General features: G+C 38.2%; 1 protein-coding gene across 1 annotated transcript in view; it reads left to right on the forward strand.

Moving 5' to 3' along the window:
• The window catches only part of lmbrd1 (LMBR1 domain containing 1), a 59684-nt gene that overhangs the window by 8812 nt on the left and 28727 nt on the right, over positions 1-22145 (forward strand). Inside the window, exons 4-6 of the mRNA XM_031303183.2 lie at positions 11167-11264; positions 11949-12016; positions 15697-15785. Of these exons, the coding sequence (XP_031159043.1) occupies positions 11167-11264; positions 11949-12016; positions 15697-15785 (255 nt within the window). The remainder of the gene's footprint in view (positions 1-11166; positions 11265-11948; positions 12017-15696; positions 15786-22145) is intronic.

Below are 22145 nucleotides of genomic sequence, written 5' to 3' on the forward strand. Positions count from 1 at the left end.
AGCCTTTAGCTACATCCATGCTTTACTTGTCGTTTTTCTCACATTTAGTTTGCATTCATAACAATTATGATGTTTCACTGGCACTGACGGTGACTGTTTTTGGCTTGTGGCATACTGTGTTGTATCATAAGTAGCATCTTGGACTTATCCTGCCTGATTCTCTTACTATGAGAAAGGGCAGGTCCAGTCCCCATGTATCCCTCCATAATTCCAGTATTTGAGCATGGTTGCAATTCATTGGGACAGTATCCAGGCCATTTGGCTGATAAATTCCTAACTAAAAGCTATTAGTGCCACTGAAATTTCTTCATGATTGTCATATTAAAGGATAACAGGAGTTTGTTGTCTTTCACGATAGCAAATTCAGTCATGCCAAAGACGCTAGATCACACATTTTCTAACAGATGCTGGCTTAAAGTGCCTGTCAGCAATACTGTTATGTACCGTCTGTTCAGAAATGCCAAATGCAAGACAAGATGTATCTTTGCCCAGACAGCCCAATCAAAGAAACCACTTCCACTAGTATAATGACATCAGAAAATTGTCTTTTACAGACCATGGACACTGCACGTGAATCCAGCATTCAGGGGCCCATAGTACACAAATGTGATTTTCACTATTAATATCTATAGTTTAGATTAGATATCCCCCTTAATTGAAACTTTGCTTTATAGAGACTTAAAGAAATCAATAATTCTGCAGACGTAGTCGTGAATGCAGTAATTTAATTCATCTAATGGCCAAACCATGTTCATGGTGCAGTTACACTCAAGAAATTGATGCATACTATGATTCTATATTGTCTGTTAAGTAGGCATTGTACCAAAATATAGTTTGTATTTGTTTTCATATCCAATAGTTCAATATAAATTGTATCCAGCTAAAAAGACATACCAAGAGTATGCATTCCAGGAGCTAGGAAAGGGATAAGGGAGACGCTTGAAAGAGTTTGCTACTTGCCTCAAGCATATATCCATGTGATCATAGCTCTGGGAGTGTGTGGTGCAGAATGATCCGCTTCCAAATTTGTTGTGGTCTTGTAACCTTTGGCTGTTGACAAGGAAGGCTGAGTGTTTGTAATATCACCCTAAAATACAAAAACCAGAGCCTTGCCATTTTGATTGATATTGTGCAAAGTACCTCAAAGCATATTTTTGGAATAAAGCTAGTGCATTTTAAATATTGCAAATGCATTCTGAGCTTAGAGATGCCTATTACTGACGCACCATTTGACATAATCATGTTACTCAGGTCATTGTGCTGTTCTTAAGATTCTTAGCTTAAAAAAAAACTGAAAGTAGGTGTTATAGTAATATATTGAGTGAGATTGTCACATATTCGGATCATTTGCTTAAACTAAATGGAATCCATGATGCATTTCTATGTGACCATACTATATAATGTCTCTGCAGTGAATAGATGTTTGTGAAGATGACATTTTTAGAGGACTGTGAGCTGAGGAAGGCTACAATAATAATATTAAATATGATAAATCAAATTGTTGCTTCATGAGGGGGCATTGCTTTTTTTTTTTTTGCATTGGGGCATTGTTTTTTTATTTGCCAGTAGGTGGAGACCAAGCTCCATGTGTGTTGTATGCACAACCTCCTTACAAATCTAACCTTTTAAAGTTGAATTTTCTTTAAGACTGTGTTTTGACAGCCTTGTCCATTTGTCTCTTCAAAAATGGAATAATTACAGGTTTGACACAGTGATCTCCACTTTCCTCCACTGAAACATGTTTTTCTTCAAGGTGATTGACTTGTATTGTAGTGGTCATCACGGTTAAAATGCATGTGTATGTCTATTGATTTCTATGAACTCTGCATTTTTAACTTGATGTTTGGAATCATTTCATGGCCTTACATAGCTGTCATTTGGTGAATTTATGTCAGTTGTTGGTTCAGAAATGTGTACATTTTCTTCTGGACGCAAGCGTAATCAAACCTATAGTTGACACTGTCGGCATTTCTGCATCTGTTTTGAATCCACTTTTCTGCTGTATTATTACCCTGTAGAGTTTTACAAGCACAGTGTTGTCATAGTGGAGAAATTATAGTGGGTTAATTATAATATAACACAATTATATTGTTATTTTAAGAGCTTTGTTACTTTTGAACCCTGCTTGTATTCGTCATTTGTATAGAAATCCTCACAATTATACAGAATGAATGACTTTATGATATGTATAGGATATTTTGCACACTTTTGTTCATTAAACTGTATGTAAAAGCACTCTTATCTAAATTTCTGTGAAATCTCACAGTTGCTTAGACTCCTTTTCCTATCATGGCTACAGTGCACTTTAACAGTAACCATCATCATAAGTAGGTCAAATAAATGCATTTCAGTTATGTTACATCTTGACATCTGACAGATAAAAGCAGGCATTTAGGACTGCTTGAGTGTAGTTATTTGCACTGAGTACCAGTGATGAAGAGAGTAACCGCTATATCAGAATGCAACTATTATGCCAAAAACAGGAAGTAAAACTATTTTGTCAAAGTGAGATGTTACTTAGTGTCTGTAGAAAATGAACACTGCATTTATTCATACATTCTACACTGTGTAATATTAGAGATACAATGTACCTTCAACTTGACAGAGGCTATGCATGTCTGTAACTGAAACACCCACTTCCTTTTAGAGCCCAAATAGCTTTTTGTGATCTTTGATGAACCTTAAGTTTGAAAGCCTAGCCTTTCAATCTCCAGTCTCTGTCCATTTATACATTTCCTTAGACTGCTCAGTACTTCAAGGCAGTGGTGCAAAAGCCCCTTAAGCAACAGGGCAAAATACCCCTGGGACCTTTAAATAAATCATTGGCTTTCTCTCTGCCTTGTTTAATGCCATTTGTAGGGGAGAAGTTGGAGAGGATGCAATCCTCTTGTAAATACACTGCAAGTACTTTGTTTTTGTCTGTGATTCTTGTTTAGTGGTAGCCTAGTGCTTCTTTTAAAAGCATTCTGAAAACATTGACAAATTGCAGATTTATTTTGGAGGGCAGCTCTGTGTGATATGGAGGGGCCTTCAATGATAAGAACATTGTCCAGTGTGCATAAGTAACAGGAAGCACTTTTCTTGCTACTGTGTGCAAAAGCCACAACCTGAGACTGAGACTTTCAAGTTAAAACGTTGACAACATATTTGATAAGAATCTCTTCAATCTGGTTATCAAAGAATTTTAACAAATTTATACTTAACGGAACATTTTAGAAAAAATAAACCTGACGAACTAGGTAACTGATACATTCATTCTAAATTACCTTAAAAATATATTTGAAATTTCAGTTATGTAATTTCTTGTTAGTCCTTGACTTACAGATACACTGAGGGCCAGATGTACTAACGCTTTTGCACCCACTTCAGACGTATTTGTTTTGCAACGTGCGCGTTAAAGCATGGCGAGGTATGTACAAACAGGCCACACTAAGGTAAAAGCGCAGACTGCCTGTTGCGGGAACTGAAAATGGCAAATTGTGCTTTTCCGTGTCATGTATATGCATTCATGGGAGGGTCAAGGGGAAAGTGGGAGTTTCCCATAAAGAGGGGGGAGGGGAAGCATAAAGTGCGCCTAATTATGTATTCCGCGGTATGTACAAAAACCGCCCGTGACAGCGCGCCTCTATTTTGCAGTGAAAATTCTCCGCCTCTTAAAAGCAGGTGTAAACCAGCCGCAAGCGGATTCCCTCGCATATGCCTCTTGGTGAAATGGCAGCAGTAATCTGAGCAAGACGAAGACATAGGTCAAGGATACGAGCTGAAAAGATTTTTGCCACAAGGATCACACTTTTTCAGTTGAGTGAATACCAAATCATTAAGCGTTACAGATTAAGCAGCCATGCAATATTACAGTTCAGAAATCAAAGATGACATTGAATCTCCAACTCAGCATTCACATTCCATTCCAGCAGTTGTTAAACTCCTCGCTACATTACAAATATTGGCATCAGGATAATTTCAAACAGTCATAGCATCAGCAGTGTGAATATCGCAGTCTGCACTCAGCCGTATCATAACACAAGTACTTAACGCTTTGCTACAGCACAATTTACGGTATAGCGGGCGGAGAAAGGCGCTGATTACCCGATGAACTGCATGTTTGGTAAATACGACGTAAGCTGAAGTATCACAGCGTGCGCTTTCTGCGGGTTGGCCATGGCGCTGATAACGCTACATTCGCAAATGTACGTACATCTGGCCCTGATAACACTATCTATAATACGCTAATATTGGCCGATAATGTTGGCCATTCTGATATACTGGTCAGGCCTTAGTATACCACTTTGTTTCACCAATTGTATCATTGTTGCTTTGCCGTTAATCTTCGAAGATTTTAAGCATTTTCATTTCATGCAGATGCCATTAGCCTAGTTCAGACCAATACCTTGTGAAAATTCACATAAACATATCTCAGCAAATCTTTGTTGTGTGCTGTGTCAGCGCTGGAGTATGGTCTGGCTACACTGCTTATCTATTCTGGGAAGTGGGGAAAAAACACTCTGGCTTGTTTGAATTTCTTTAAACCCATCACAATTGTCCTTGGCTGCACTAAACCCCGGGTGCAATGATGGTGCTTTTGCAAAATAGATAGCGGAGATAGCAGGAGGAACATCCAGTGCGTTGGTCAGGCTTTATCCTAGCACTGTATATGCAGCAAGCCAGGTTATGTGTTACCTGGAGGTGACATGGGGTAACTAAGTAACCTAGCTACTAGCTTTTGGTAAGCATGCTGAGATAGCTAAAATGCATTTATGTTACTCTTGTACTGACCCATTACAAAGCCATCACTGACGTTTTATAATGACATTTGATATTGGTATTCGTATTTCGCTTTACTCTACATACAAAAGGAGCCAAAGGAGAAAGTGTATACTGTCAGATGGCACAGTGCAGCATGTTGAACCAATCAATAGCTAAATGTATTCTGCGAACTTTCCTATCAGGGAGGTTGGTTGTGCTCATTGGAGCTGTAGAAATAGTGTTTAATGCACACTGGTCTTCTAGCTCAGGAACCACGATAATGTGGTGCATAAATATGTTTTTTCTCTGAAGAAGTTCTTCTATATCAGCTCAATATTCATGTCCTTCAATGCTACTCTTTGAAATTGGTGGTCCCTACTTCCTGCAACAGCCACAATGAACCCTGTGGAGTCCAATTGTGCTACTGGGGATGTGGTGGCTTCTTTTCAACCAAGCATAATGTACCATTGAGCTATGAAGTGAAAGAAAACAGGATGTTTCACTTTGTGACAGTCCATTGACAAGCATATGGCAACAAACTGGAGAAACATGTGGCTGGATGCCAGAGATTCTACATGCAGAATCAGCAGCTACAACGTAACCTATAGGTTTCCAGATTGCCCGTTTAAAGTCTGAAGTTGAGTTTAGTGATTGCTGCCATCTTGTCAGTTTGGAGGCAATACATCTGAATATTGGTGACAGTGTGGAAGGTGGGTGGGGGAGAGGTGGGCCAAGCAAGTGGCAGTCTGAGTGTGATAGCCCGAGAAACATGTCAGTCAATGCAAACAAGCTGCTAATGTACTGTTAGAAATGGGAGTCACCGCAGACCTTTTGAAATGATATTGTATTTATTCTTAAAGTGCTTATTCTTTAGGTATTGATATACTATTATATATATAAATATTTTTTTTAGTAATATGTTTAATTAGAAAAGCAGTGTGTCTTCAAAGTTATAATAGTTATGCTATTTAATGTTAAAAAATCAGAACCTTACAGACATGTTTCCAGAGTCTGTTGGTCAAACAACAAAGGAAGCTTCCTTTTTTCTTCTTTGGATAGTGTTGAGCTTTCTGAATGCTTGTGTGATTAGTGTTATACATGACTTTGCCATGATAGAGGTGACACACTTCTTTTCATCTTTTAAATAGTAGAAAAATAGCTTTAGAATGTGGGTTGGCCATGTTTGTTTTTGCTTTCTGACAATTAATTTCAATTTCATATTAAAATAATAATAATTTAACCCACATGCGTATACTCATACATGTGAATGGGAAACAAGGGAAGAACAAGTGTTGTTTCAGCCCTGCTTTTTCATGGTTGTATATTGATTATTACAAACCTACAGTAGTTAAAACAGCAATTAATTGGCATACATATACAGACTTAATATTCTAGATTCAATTTTAGAATTGTCACATTAAGAAATTATTATTTGAAACAATACATTTTTTTCTTATATCCTATTATACCTCTCTTTGACCTTTTTGAGATGCATTAAGTGGCTTGAAGAATGACTCCAAAATCAATTGTTAGCAAACATCTGTGTACCCACATATCCAGCAGAAATGGAGCTACACTGGCATCAAATTGGAGTCTTTCGTGCTACCTCTCAAATTCTTTATATTCACTAGGGTTTTATCCCAGGTGTGGCCCCACAAAAATGGTGTTTCCCCTGATGTTTACTGGAATTGAGAGTGCAAGCTCAGAGTGTCATACCTTTCAGCAAGTGTCTGTACGGACAGATAGTTTCATCAGTCATCTAGAGTCCTTTGTCAGAGACAATGTTTCTGTGAGAAAGCTCCCCTGGCATTTAATTTTCACATAAAATGTAATACATTTTGCCTGTCTGCAAGGGACAAAAGTCCAGGTGTTAATGCCCCTGTGGAGAGCCACATTAAGGTGAGGACAAGGCTCTAATGTTTCTCATTATGTGAAACTACTGGTACTGCTCTGATTGATAGTTTGTTATAATAGTTGTAAATTGCCACAAATTATTATTAAAATATAATGAGGTTGCTTGTGTTGATGTCCTCACATTGTTTCCCCAGCTGGCACTCAATTGGCAGATCTTTTAAGGCTTTTATAGCCACATCTCCCAACAATCCTCCAAAATATGTTCCTTTTATTTAAATTTTTTGCTTTCTCCCTTATGAGTAAATAGGAGTATTCTATATAGGAACTACAGGGTTAAGGCAGGATAATACATTATTTATTCCTCTGCTCTCTGCCAGGGGGATAAATGTGCTAAACTTGTATCCCTGGTCAGGCGTTTTTCCCAGTAGAAGATCTGCTTAGAGAGTAATGGATGATACATGGTAATGCAGGATGACCTATTCTCTCAGTATGTTAATATTCATGATTAATTTTACCCATTGCTTTAACCTACAAGCATATGCCAGCGGCTGCATACTGTGGATGGCTTGCATTTATTGGCTCCTGGCATCATCCTAAACTCAGTTTGTCTAGCTGTAAATGAGTGTAAATGGATACCTTAGTCAAGCAATGAGCATGTGTTTATTGTAAGTAATGCCCTGTCACAATAACAGCTGGCAAAAAGCAAGCCACTATAACAGTGACATCGTTTGTCTGCAGGAGAGAGCTTTGTGTGAAATAGTCTATTTCACAATGTACTTTCTTGAGGCCATGCATTCTTGACTGATATGGAACAGTTTTTTTCCACATTGAAGTTAAAATGTGGTACTGATGTTGTGGATGAAATGGAATGTTTTCAATTGAAAACGTGTTGTGTAATTTTATCATGCTATAATGGCACTGCTTATGACATGTATTTAGTTGTTGTTTCTTATGTGTAGGCTTAAGGGCCCTATTTTAACAATCTAAGCACACGCCGTGAAGCGCATGGCACAGGTGCGTTTAGGGCGTGTCCAAATCCACTTTTGCTAGTTTGACGGCGGAAAAAAGGGTCTGTGCGCCGGGCGCATGGTTCAAAAGGGTTGTACTTAGTGTCTTCATTAATTCATAGGTGTGTTTTGGACATAACATGCAATCAGAGTGTCATCTCCCATTCCCTTTAAAAGCCAGGTGCGTTTGTACCTTGGCACATTGCTATTATGATGGCGGATTTGCACCGTAATATTTTTATTTGTAATCTTTTGCATGTTTGTATGCTGCTGCGCTTCCCTGTGTGTGTGTGTGTGTGTGTGTGTGTGTGTGTGTGTGTGTGTGTAACAAGCATAGTGAGCACGCGCTGTGCATAAGCCTAGGCGCATTTCACTAATGCGCTGTTAAAATAACAATGGAATGCTGCGCTATTGACTTCAGACCAGGTTTTTGTTGGTCAATGGCACGATCACTTTCCGCTGCCTCAAGATAGCAATACGCCAAGAATTCACCTGAACACACCTCCCTGTAAGACCAGCACGCCCATGGGGGCAAAGATGGCTGTAGGTGCATTTGCTATTTAAACGACGTGGGCGCTGGACAGTCTTAAAATAGCAAAGACACTAAATAGGGCCCTAAATCTCTTACCCATTAATAGTTAAAAACCCTTGTTTGATTTTGCTGACTTTAAATCAAGGCCTAACTCATAAATTAAAAAGCTCTACTGAAGGGATGCCGTCAATCCAAGAGTGGGCTTGTGAGATGGCTAGGGTGGCAGCGTTTGAAAACATGTCATATAAACAGTTTGCCAGATTGAATGTCTACACTAGGAAATAGGGAAAATACCTGAGCTTTCTGGACGGCTCCTAAGAAGCCATGGTGGAGAGACGTATACAATGTGCTTAGTGTTTTGTCAAATATACATGTTTATTTGGTTTACAGCTGTTTATTTCGTTATTATTTTATTGTATTGTAATGAATTATTATGGTTGTTAGCTTGTGGTGATGACGAATGGGGGTGTCCGGGGGAGAGGATGTGTTCATGTTGGAAATGGTTTGTATGCTATTTTAACAAAAAAAAAATTGTTCATCATAAAAAAAAGCTCTACTGTCATACCAAACCTCTATTTAACATGTAGGTAAAAAAAAAAGTGAAATTGATTTAGTTGTGGTACGCTGTTTGTATTCCTGCACATTTTATTTTTGGTTAGCATCACAATGTGACTTGTGCTAATTATTTACTACATTATCACCTCAAGAAGGGATTGAGGAATGCCAAACATGTTGCTGAGCACATCTTTGTGACATGCTTTTTTTTTTTGTTATTTTGGGGTTGTCTGGGCTGTCTTCATCGACATCCATTTGCTGCAGATAGAAAAGTCCCCAGCTTGAAATAGCATCTCTCTATTTAAGTGTTTTTGCCTCACCTCCACTCTATGAATTCCTAATGCATTTCCATGTTTGAAAGCGGCTTGTACAGGAAGAACCAAACAAACAAAAAAGGATTGGATCAGAAAGTAGTGAATTCTTTCACCAAGGTGTATTGTATCCACTCACAGTGTCCATTCATACAGAAGGTTACCGGCTCTAGTGAATGAAATCAATTTTCAAATGCAGATGGCTTTTTCCTATTGCAGTGGTCAACATGGAAATGGGACTGATGATTACCTGCTTTGTGAGTTTTGCCCAAAGCAATATTAAATACACCAATGGCAGAAGGATAATGTGTTTAAATACAAATGCCTCTCTAATTGAATCAATTATGTAGTGCTCTGGATCCCAATTAGAACAGAAACGACGTTGCCTCAAGACACACCCAGTGGAATTATTAACTGGCTTTTACAGATAGCACTCATAATAAAGAAAATGCTTGTATACAGACTGCTATTAATGATGTGGCTTGTAATTGTTAACAGTTGTTATAGTGTGGTTTTGGTCCACTTATCATTCCAGAATGAAGTAAAATAAAGTTAACTGAATTATTCAAGTACCAGCATGAAGAAATGTACTAGCTTGATATTCTACATGAATCACCCCCCACCATACATTAACTTACTGGTGGCAGATGCTAAAGAGACAATTATAATTGTTTCTATTTAAAAATAGATGTATAACATTAATGCATGTCAAAATTAACATAACAATCTAGTAAACTCAAGCTTAATTATTTTTTCAGTTTTTGTTTTTACCAGCCAGGCAGATAAAATTGGTAAGATTTTTGAGGGATCTCTGGTGATGATGCTGCTGGGTTGAATATAACCGTTTATAATTTGTGTGGATCATTTCTGGTTAAATAATGACACACACAGATGCACACACACACACACACACACACACACACACACACACACACACACACACACACACACACACACACACACACACACACACACAGACACGTGTTAGGGGACCTAACTTTATTTCTCGTATCATAGAGCATTTTATAGAAGGATACAATACTTTGCTTAACAAACCAATTCAGTAACTTTTAAATACATACATATACATCTCTGCACAGTGGTCCTTTATTGCTTAACTGACCTCTCATTGGTCAAAACATGTCAATTATAAGCACCTGCTAGGCCCAAACATCTACTGTACATTTCTTCCATGATAACAACTACGTCTGATGGAAGTTTGCCCCGAACTTAATCATTTCATTAAAACACTAAAATTGCCTGACAAACCCACTAGCATGCTTTTAACAAGTATGGTTGGTTTAAAAAAGATTAGAAATAATTCTCCTCAAACTCTCGGCCCTGTGGCATTAGATGTCACTGTCGTAAAGGATAGTAATAATCTGGATCGAGTGCAAGATAGAAATGTGAGCAGTACAGTGAGCACTGAACTCAATGAAGTTAAAAAGAATGAGCACAAAAAAGAAAGCAAATCACTTTCCAATGGCCCTTAATGGAAGCCTTAACATCTGCTTAAATTTTGCCATATCATGGGACCTCATAGATGCGCAGCAGTTATCAGTTGTTGTGTGTTGTCAATGCAATAAAATAGAATAAAATAAGAATAGTAGTTTGAAGGGAAAGTGAAAATGACAAATTGGATTTGTGGAAGAACTAAATGTGAGGTGTTTAGTGATCTCTGCCCTAGATTTGTCATGAGAAAGTTTTAAGGAACGTTGTTCCTTGGCTTATACTCTGATACTGTTGAATAATGTATTTAGTTGATAGTATTCACAACTATTATTGCTATTTATAAATTAAATAAATGGTGTGGGGGGAATTATATTAGTTCCTGACTGGTATAACCTGATAAGGGAAATTAAGACATATTCTTCACAGAAATCACTTTGGATGTGTACATTGTCATAAGAAATTCACCATCATTTCAAGTGGGTGAACAGGGTACATCTCACAGTAATAAAAGATTAAATTTCAAATCTGAATCAAAAACATTAGATTTGTACGTATGTACAGTACTTGTCATGAATGCACTGTGATGTTTTAACATTTTAGCGTCATGATAGAACATGATGCCATACTGTATGCTGGGGAGGGGTTATGGATATTTAGTGTTTAATTGTCTAATTACGTGTCTAATTCTTGGATTTCAATTCTTTTTTCATAGCACTTTACTCCATCATACTATTCTGTGTCTTCCTATGGATCCCCTTTGTTTATTTCTACTATGAAGAAAGGGACGACGACAACGTGAACAAATGCTCGGTAAGAATGCACCTTTCTTCTTCTACACACAGCCATGTAGCCTGCTTAGATTCGGTTCTGATGAATTCAAATTTCATTCAGATAATTCAGGTGCGGCTGGCACATTTGTTATTGTCTTTAAGTAATTTTAGTAAAATTTCCCAGCTAGCTTAAGGCAACAGCCCCTTTGTTAGCACCCATTTTAACATTGTACATGAATGAACAATGAAAGAACAATTATTTTTTAAATAATATTTTGTGACAGTAAGAAAACACAATGTCACATTGTTAAACCATTGCACCACTGCATTCATACTGTAAATTATAGGCTGCATATTGTCACCTGAAAATTGACAACATTTTAAATCCCTATCTTTAAAAGTCTTGATAGTGAGTGATGTACCAAACACCAGCTAATGCATAGTACCTTTTCTCCTTTCTATGTGTCAGTTTTGAGCTGACAGAGGCACTTTTTCTTACAGACAGGGAGGTCTTTTGTATTGTTACTTTTAAAGTGCCTTGAATAGCACTGGGAGTGACATGTTATATCGGCCAAGTCAAACTGGATCTACACTGACTCTGTATAGCTCTCACTCAATAGTCCTTAGCTAAATGGAGTATGACCCCCTTCCCTCACTCACAATGAATAATACTATTTCACTTCTTGGCTGTGATTGACCAGTTTATTTTTTTCTTTTATTACAGCAAGTGAAAAACGCTCTGAAGTACACAGTTGGCTTTGTCATTGTCTGCGTGGTGCTCCTTTTAATTGGGTAAGTTGGAGATATGGGTGGCTTCTTCTGCATCAGTACACGATAGGTGGAGGGAAGTTTGGATATGTCATTGTGTTCAGTTAATGAGAAGATGAACCCTTCAAACTGCTACAGTACCAATTGCCTGGCCATGATAAACCATTTAAAATAAACTTTAGAAGAAGAACTATAGACCTCTGTCTAAATATAAGTTGTATTGTTGTCTATCTGATCCTAAACTAGATTCCTTGCATTTTCTCTCTGTACAAAGCACTTGTGGAGGGAATATTGAGGCTTTTTTGTGACATTGTATGTACAAATCTGTATTGATGCACCTTTTTAGCCATGTCCCATTTATCCGTTTTTTTTTACTGGTTGTGTTCTGTACCACCTGCACTACATAATAGAATTATTTGCAGCTGTGACAGCATGCCTGGAGTTCAATCTATACGATGCAATGTGCTCTCTCAACCATTAAATCGTGCATTAGACGAATGCTTACCTGGTTTGGGAAAATAAAGGACACCTGACTATACTTTATAACAGCTTAAAGTTTGGATTTTAGGACTTTTTTTTTTATAGACGGAAGCAATTTAGCTCCTCTCCCCGCTGCTTTGTTCTGGCAATTGTTGCTTCGGTCCTTTGATTTTCAACAACATGATAGCTTTTATCCTGGCCTGCTGTTCTGATACTGAGAGACATAATGGCTGTGTTTGGTGACTATTCACTCAGGTCTTTTCTTAAGGGCCTTTGTTTGCTGTCTTTATACCTTCCAAAGTGTTAAACTCCTTAAATGACCCCTGATCTTTCACTGCTACAGTTTTTTTTTTTTTGCCACTGCAAATAAGTTATTTAGGCATATATAAGACTTTATTTTTTGAGTTAGTCTAAATATTATTGATAACATTTTGATTAAAACTTTTACAAAAGTAGCATTGTGCACATGAGGCAAAGAGGGGTCTTTGATATGCTGATCTAATGTCTTTCACTTCCCCTGGTGAACGTTTTTGAACTTCCTGAAAAAAGTAGTACCATATTTATTTGCTGTCTGCGGAAGTCTTTACTGAAATTGTGCATCAATAATGTTGACCATTTCCCAACTTCAGCTTATAGATACGATATACTGGTAGTGCTGTTTCAGAAGTGTTGAAAAAAAAAAAATGTTTTAAATTTTACCCCCCCACAACATCGAAGTACTGTTCGTACAATTCATATATTTCTATCTAAAACTTCTATCTAGACATTAAAGGAAACCTTGAAAAGTCTGTAGGTCTTTCTAAGTGAGTGAAGGGGTTAAATGGCTAACTGTTATTAGGATTATTGATTAATGTTATTAGGAGCTAGGTAACTTATTACAATAAACAAAACATCTATCTCTTTAAGGAAACACAGGTTTAAAGGTTAAAACATGGTTAGTTGAAAGATGATCGTATAACTTTATGGGGCACAAATATCTAAATGTTTGTGCAAAGAAGTGCTGACATGACTCGGCAGGTCATTAAAGTCATGGTTAATAGTACTAAATGTAGAAGGCTATAAAACTTATGATGCATGTGTTTTTTGTTCCTTTCCAAAATAAATTAAAAAAAGGATAGGAGGGAATGCAAAGTTTAGAAGACTGTCCATTGTGTTGAGAATAGCAATTAATCAAATTTTCAAAGGAGCAGTAGTATGAAGGTGGATAAGCAAAAGTTCACTAAAACGTTTGCAAGATCCTTTTTATTTGATTTGTAAGCCCTATGTTTGCTATAAACTAGGGCTGTCAGCAATAATGCTTTAAAGGGCCGAGCATAACGCGTACATTTTTTTTTAATCGCATGCTGGCATTTATTAATTTATTTTACACTTCACTTGGCTTCGCGTCGTGCCTAACAGGCTACTATTTTGACCCTTTGCTGCACCGTTATTTATCATCAAGCTGCCATACTTCCTCCTGCTGCAGGCATGATAGAGAAAGACAGCAGCAACACAGTTCTGAATGACGCTTTTTATTTTCCAAAACTCCTGGACGGCTCAGTAGACGTCAAGCTTGAGCTACCACCTACGAGCTAATTAACGTGACTCAGGTTGATGCTACCCGCTAGCATGCTACCCACTCAGGCAAAGCAGTATTTTGGAGAGTGCTACTTGCCGACCTGTTGATGAAACCAAATCCCAAAAAATTACTACAGCTCTTGCGAAACGGGTGGCAACTAACTGCAGACCTGTCAGCATCGTAGAGGACTCGGGTCTCAAGACGTACTACGGTTGGCATGTTCTGACCTGTCTCATTGCCGTCGAGGGGGACAGTAGTTCTCACGCATACACAGCCTGTACGACATGGAGAAAGCAACCCAACTGGAACTGCTGCAAGGTGCTGCAAACGCTGTCTCATTAACTGGTGATCACTGGACGTCAGTGAGTAATCAAAATTATTTAGAAGTTACTAAACGCTATATTAACTCTGGTAAGGTTAGGGATTTTTAGTTTTTTAGTTGCTTTCCATTGTTAATATGTTTTTTCTTTACAGTTCTGAAATGCAAAATAATAGAATTTTAATCATGTGATAAAATATGCAATTAATCGCGATTAACTATAGAAATTCAGCGATTAATCGCGATTAAAATTTTTTATCGTTTGACAGCCCTACTATAAACACATGTTAACATGGAATGTATAATTATATTATCTATAATTCAAAATCTATATATGTATTTTTTTATTGGATTAAGTCCCATTAACATTCGTGATTTCTTTTGTGTAATAACAAAGAAATATATAAAATGAGAAGAAAAAAAACAGTTTTGAGAAAAAGAGAGGTACAGGTCAAATTTTACAGCATGCAGATAAGTAAGAAAAGAGACATTTACCATGGAGCTTAAGGCTGATTCATAGTAGTACGTATGTAGGCTCTATGCAGTGCGTATGCTCCGCAGAGATTCGCTCTACAAGCGTAAAAATATGACAGTCTTCTATTTATATTTTTTATGAGAGGTGTGTGCGGCTCTTTTGCACAGAAATGCATCATGAAGTGTCTATATTTCTTTTAAACTAAACTACGATATACAGGAAACAACTTAATGACTCTCAATGAGCATATTGGCAGTTTCATTTTGAGAGTTTCTGTTTTTATTTCTTGTTTCCCTCACCTGCATCCTCTGATAACACTTGAGAAGAAACAACAGCAATCCCAAAGCAAAAGCTCTCCGTCTCGCCTGTGACTCACACAATCCTACGCCGTGTGTGCGCAGCAGGTGTAGCCAGTTAAAAGATACATTCTGCGGCACATACCCTACGAACGGTCAATGTAGCCAGAGCATTAGCATACGTAAGCAGCCTATGCCGATTTGTACTTGTGCGCTGGTGTAGTAGAAGTAATACACGTATAAAAGTATTTTGAAAACAAGGTGTATGTCACTGTTAGCTGCAGTCTATCTTTCTGACTGTATTTCTCTGGCTCTCTTGCCATATTTCAGCAACAGCAATGCTACTGGTATATGTTCATCTGTTGTGGAATGATTCACAAAAACATGATTTTTTTCGTTTTTTGTTTGAAACCTGTGTGTGGCTCGTAGAAAAAATACAACAGTTGCTAAAACCATCACTGCCAGTGCGAAGACTATACTTAAGCATATTGTGCACTGGGCACAGTGACAGTCTAGAAGTAACGTAATGGATTTTACCTCACTTCTGCTTCAAAATTATTGTTTTATTGTTTTCAGAGCCTTTGTTCCACTTGAGGCCCCACCTGGTCAGAATTCCACCCAATGGGAGAAAGTACAATACCTTTTTGAAGAGCTTGGGAGTAGTCGTAAGTATAACCTCTTTAGAAAATACTTGGATCTTACTTTTATCGTTGTTGTTACCGCGATACCTTTATTTAATCAATTCATTCCACCCTACCCCTTCATTAGCCATGGTCATTACTCCCTTAATGTCAAATCTCTTGCCCCTATCCATTTTTTAACACTGTATAATTCCCTACTTCTTTTTGTTATATTCTTTATACTATTCCACTACTATCCAGCCACATTGATCAGTGTAAAGTCTAATGTTTGTTTAGACTGAATGGAGAGCAAATTAGATGGAGCGCAATTGCAGACTAAACAAAAAGACACAAGTTGTCTCAAGTACTTATGGAGTAATGCAGGTTAGCATGTTTAAAGCTACATTGTGTAAGAATTTCTCCCATCTAGCGGTGAAATTGTATATGACAACCAACTGAATATTACTTTCTAGCTCTTCCTCCTATGGTGGCCCAACCAGAAATTAGCTCTCTCCATCGTTTACACGCAGCTGTTCTAGCCACTCCAATTTTAACTTTGGTCTCTTTGCTTTGCCTGTCACGTTGTCGTTTTAATTCTTTTTTCGCTTCCCTGGCGAATAATCTCCCCCTTGCATTCGTCACGGTGCCAATAGGTGTAAGAGGGCGAAATGCGGAGGTATGTCCCTCTTTGGCTAATGTATTTTAAAGATGGAGGCGCTACGTGGCTGCCGTCATTCGAGCGAGTCACTCCTATGTATTCTGAATGTCAGATTCTACGCTTAGGATAATACTTTGATTAGTTGGTGGAAGTAATTACACATGAATGAGTACATATTTGTGAAAGAACAAAGGGTTTTTTTTTTCTAAGAACTAAAAAAAATTACACAATGGAGGTTTAAAGTGCCCATATTATGAAAAAATCACTTTTTCTAGGATTTGGGGTGTTATGTTGTGTCTCTGGTGCTTCCACACACATACAAACTTTGAAAAAAATCCACCCATGCTGTTTAGAGTGAGATACAGTTTCTGAATGTGTCCTGCCTTCAGTCTCTGGGTGAGCAGTTCAAAATCGGCACGGCTTGTGACGTCACAAGCCGAAACGAGCAGGCTAACCGCAACCATTAGCTCGTAGCGTTAGCATGCTAACGCTAATGCTAACGCTAGCATGCTACCTCGTTCTCAGTAGCAAAGCTATGCTACAACACACACAAGTTCACCATAATCTACAAAAGAACTACTTACATGTGCGCCCTCATTTAGAAGTCTCCCAGCTAATCCTGCCTTGTAACTGACTGAAGTTGTAGAAACAGCCTTTCTTTTACTGTCTATGGAGCTAGCTAGCTGACATGATCTACATCTGAGCTACTGGGCATGTGCAGTGCAATCAAAGATAGTACAGAAGAAGAAGAAGAAAAGAGGTCTCACTCTGTAGCTAAAACAGAGACCAGCTGAAAAGAGGATCTGCAGCAGTGAGAGAGAGCGGTGCAGTACAACAAAAATATGGTGTTTTTTGAAAATTAAACCATGTAAACCTATTCTGGTACAACCTTAAAATACAATTATGAACCTGAAAATGAGCATAATATGGCTGCTTTAAAATGAATACAATGCTTCATAGGGTTGGTTGTGAGGGAAGTATTATTAATTGACATAGTTTACTCATGTCTGTAAGCTATGAAACATAGGTGCATAAGTAGGGCAGATTTTACTGTTTTACGCATACAGAAACAAACTAGAATGCTTCACAGTTGATGAGGTCCAAATACAATAATTGGTGAAACACATTTTGAATGTGTGGTGATTTTAATTACATAAATAACTTTGTAAAGGGATGGCACATCTGAAATTTGCTCGGATAAAGTGTATCTTCATTGTACCCACATGCAAATCATAGTCATTTTTCTATGCATGTAAATACATGTAAGATAATAACAAACCTGTCACTTTCCCAGCAAGTCCTCACTAAATGACTCCGTAACTGTATGTACCAATATTTGAAAAACAGTGACTTTATACCCTCGATATTAATGTACAATAGGAAATTTACTAGTTATAATAATCCATAAAAATGATTTAACTGTGTGATCCCAACACTGTGAAGACAGCCTCCTTGGGCATCTTCACTTGTTGAATAGAGCTTTGCCAAATGTGCACTCCTAACAGTCCTCTGGCCTTTTACCATCTGGGGATTAAGGAGGAAGTTGAACCATCTGCCTCTCTTCCCGGTAGTGGACCCCTACATGCTCTCCCTAACCTTCCTCCCTTGGCACAGGGGGAAAGTGCTCGGCTGCTGAGGAGGAAATGTTAGGATCATCTCTTTTCTAAGTCCTCATCTCTTCCCTCTCCAGATGGGAGGTTAATTGACTAAAGGAAAGGCCCTTTTGACACAACCCTGCTGACTGCTTTGCAACAACTGTTCATTAAGGCCACTACATCTTTAATGGCTCAAACATTACGTTATATTAACAGTGTTCCAATGATGACCAAATGTAATCCAGATCAGTTACTATTGATGTTGGTATTCAAGTCTGGACAGTACAATCTTGTATTTCTGGCCATGCCTCAATGTGGGGTGGAGTGGGTGGGAGTCCTACTTTAACTAAAAGTACTTGGGCAAGAAACACTGCCTATCCTCATTATATACGTGTTTATATACTATAAATGTGTGAAAGCAAACCTAAACCATAGCAGTTATTTCAACCAGTGTGTTTTACTCTCTTCAATCCTCTCCTAAAGCTTACAATAGAGTCTGGAGTTATTCTGTTTTCCTCTATGAGAACGGCTGTGTTTATTAAAGTGGTAAGACAGTATACATGAATAAATAGAACAAGAAAAGAAAAAGATAATACATGTTAAAATATCAAACAAGTGTGTTTGCTTGTTGTAGTGCATGTCCACTATGACAAATCACGTGCAATATAACTTATATTGCTGCTGACCAGCAACCAAAACAAATGCATTACTTAATGTTTTTACTATCTACAAATCAGCCATCAAAGCCTTTTAACTCTGAGAAACTAAAAGTAGATGAGATGTTCAGTGGAATGCTAATTGTTCCCTTGCAGCATACATCAGTTCAGAGGACCCAGCCGTCTCTGGGTGGGGTCCTGGAGAGGCCACCACCTAAAGACTCCATAGATCTCGTGGAGGACGTCAACGCCTGAAGGATATTGGCCTTCCTGCATTTAATTGCATTAAATTAATCTCCACTTTGTTGCTCTCTCTATTTACATTTCATGTATTGGCATAGTGTGACTACTTGTCATAATGCAACCCTGACTATATCTATATCTGTTTTAATGGTTCTACAAACCAGATAGCATGTTTTGCTTACTGAGTTTTAAAATAGCATGGTTAATAATAGAGGGTATTATTATTTTTAAATGCATTTGAGGCTGATTTGATTCATAGTGAGGGAGTTGAAGTGACAATCTCAAGTCTCCCTCAAGTTGTCCCTCAACTGTGGAATTAAAGCTACAATACACCCAAAATATCTTCTTAAACACAAACTACTATATAACCCCATTTCCCATAGTGAACTCAGCAAAAAAAGAAACGCCCCTTTTTAAGGACACTGTATTTTAAAGATACTTTTGTAAAAATCAAAATAAACAATGTTTTCCATGCTTGTTCAATGAACCATAAACAATTAATGAACATGCACCTGTTGAACGGTCGAAAAGACTAACAATTTAAGGGCAGTAGGCAATTAAGGTCACAGTTATAAGAAAATTAGGAAAGTAAAGAGACCTTTCTACTGACTCTGAAAAACACCAAAAGAAAGACGCCCAGGGTTCCTGCTAATCTGCGTAAACGTGCCTTAGGCATGGTGAAGGAGGCATGAGGACAGCAGATGTGGCCAGGCAATACATTGTAATGTCCCTACTGTGAGACGCCTAAGACAGCGCTACAGGGAGACAGGAAGCACAGCTGATCGTCCTTGCAGTGGCAGACCACGTGTAACAACACCTGCATAGGATCGGTACATCCGAACATCACACCTGCGGGACAGGTACAGGATGGCAAAAACAACCGCAAGAACTGGCCAGTCTGGTGCAGTACATGAGGAGGAGATGCACTGCAGTACTTAATGCAGCTGGTGGCCACACCAGATACTGAGGGCTGCTTTTGATTTTGACCCCCCCTTTGTTCAGGGACACATTATTCCATTTCTGTTAGTCACATGTCTGTGAAAGTTGTTCAGTTTATGTCTTAGTTGTTAAATCTTTTAATGTTCATGCAAATATTTGCATATGTTAAGTTTGTTTAAAATATAAAAGCAGTTGAAAGTGACAAGACATTTCTTTTTTTTGCTGAGTGTATATATGAGTTTTTCAGCTTAACCCACACCGAGAAAAAACAGCTATGGTGGTGTCTGATAATGTTAGCAACTTTGCTATAGGCCTGTACATTCTGTTGTTTGGCAGTATGTAGTCATTGTTGCAGTCATACAGTATACTATATCCCATCCCTTGAACATAGGCATCCTACTCACTTTTGATGATTCTGTCGAGCCACAGAAGTAGAGCGCCCTGGCTAAGGTGGTCCTTAATAAACACCTCTCTGTACAAGTCTCATGCATGCACACAAGCCTGAAAGGCTATATGCAGGGTGAGATAAGAGTTACCTAATTCCATTGGTGTTGGAATTGAAGCTGTACAGATGTGGAAGCACCGCCGATAATAGACAATATTCCCTCTGTTTAATCCCCGGAAAATCTGCTCAAGAAACCAAGAAGAGTGGCAGCAAACATCTATCCTTTGCTTTGTGTGGAGTTCATGGACTGAATGTTCTTCATGCAGAACATGGAGCTATTGTCTATTTTACCAAGCTCACCACTAAACAATGGCAGCAAAATCGCAATGAAACACTTGGGGAATAGGAAACATGTATTCAAATGTTAATGTTCAGCCCAGCTGTCAGACTTCAAAGTTTTCCTTTTTGCATATAATACAATAGGGAGCAGGCATATAATTTACTCTCATTTTCCACCTCTTTGTCCTGCTGCTTGTGAAATGCCTCTAAAAGAAAGTGATGAATGTTATAAACAGCACAAATTACACATGCCCTGAATACTGACTTAATATTCCCAAACAAATGCCACTGTCAAGGAGAGGCAAGCAGAGAGCCACCTATGCCCGTGCTGACAGGTGGGCTGGGCACTATGAAGTTGCTGCTGAGAGGATGCGGGATATCTATAAAGGGACAACTGTGTAGCTTTTTACGTGGAACCCTGTAACAGGTGGGATCTTGACAGGGGATAGAGGCAATCAGTCTCTCCATCAATCCCTGTCTTCTAACTCCAGCTCTGACAGCTGGTGTGACACCTACTGTTGCCCTTGCCTGATGGGTTGTCCCCTTTCTGCCTCAATCAAAGGTGACACAAATCAAGTCAACCTACATACATTGAAAGATCCAGCTGTTTGAAAACTGTCTGTGATCAATGTATCAAATGACAACAAAAAATGGTGACCAGATGTGTGTATAGAGGAAGACTTTGCTACAGTGCATTCATTAAAGGCAGATATAAAATCCAGGAGTACCAACATACCAGCAGGAGGCCTTGTCTTTGTAAATAATATTCATCCCTATGCCATCAAGAAAATTAATTCCCTGATTTTCCCCCTTAAGAACATTGACAGAGGCGCATCCTTGCTGCTCCAGATGAGCTGTGTTCTTGGCAACACGTGTACAGTCAGGTTAGAGGCAAAACTATTAATTTTAGAATTTGTTATCTGTTGGTAATGTAATGTGTTTTTCTCTCAACAATTCCTTGGGCTCTGCAATTACATTTAGGACTTTGAAAGGGTCAGTCACCCAAATAACTACATTTTCTACTTACATTCATGGTATCTCGCCATGTATTATTGTTGCTGTATTTGCAGATGTTTTATAATATCTGACACCAGTTTAAAGAGGTAATCCAGAAATCACAAAAGAATATTCAAAAGGAAAGCAGCAGCAGATGCTAAAATACCCTGACCTTTAGTCCCCAGTATGGATCAAGCTCCAAAAACGCTGGATCCTACATTTTTCATAATGCCCTAAAGAACCTCCTTACCTGGTGAATTCCCACTTATTTCTAATAAATAAAAATGTGTATTCTCTAATAATAGCCCTAATAATATCACTATCACATCATTAAGGCCATCTCCTCAGACTTGACAAAGCTTCTCCAGGGCCATAGAAGACTGTTTTCACATGCTGAGTAGTACTCCACATGAGTAAACTGACCTTTGTTGCAGTGAAGTGTCCCCTTAAAACTCACCCACAATATTTCTTTTCAATACTCAGGGTAATTCACAGATTTCTGTAGACATTTTAATTATTATTATTTTATGTTTTTAATGGGTGAAAACATTCACTTTTTTCGAGTATCCATCTACCTTCACTAGAATTGCTACT

This window comes from Sander lucioperca, chromosome 15 (assembly GCF_008315115.2).
Source record: "Sander lucioperca isolate FBNREF2018 chromosome 15, SLUC_FBN_1.2, whole genome shotgun sequence".
Taxonomy (NCBI): domain Eukaryota; kingdom Metazoa; phylum Chordata; class Actinopteri; order Perciformes; family Percidae; genus Sander; species Sander lucioperca.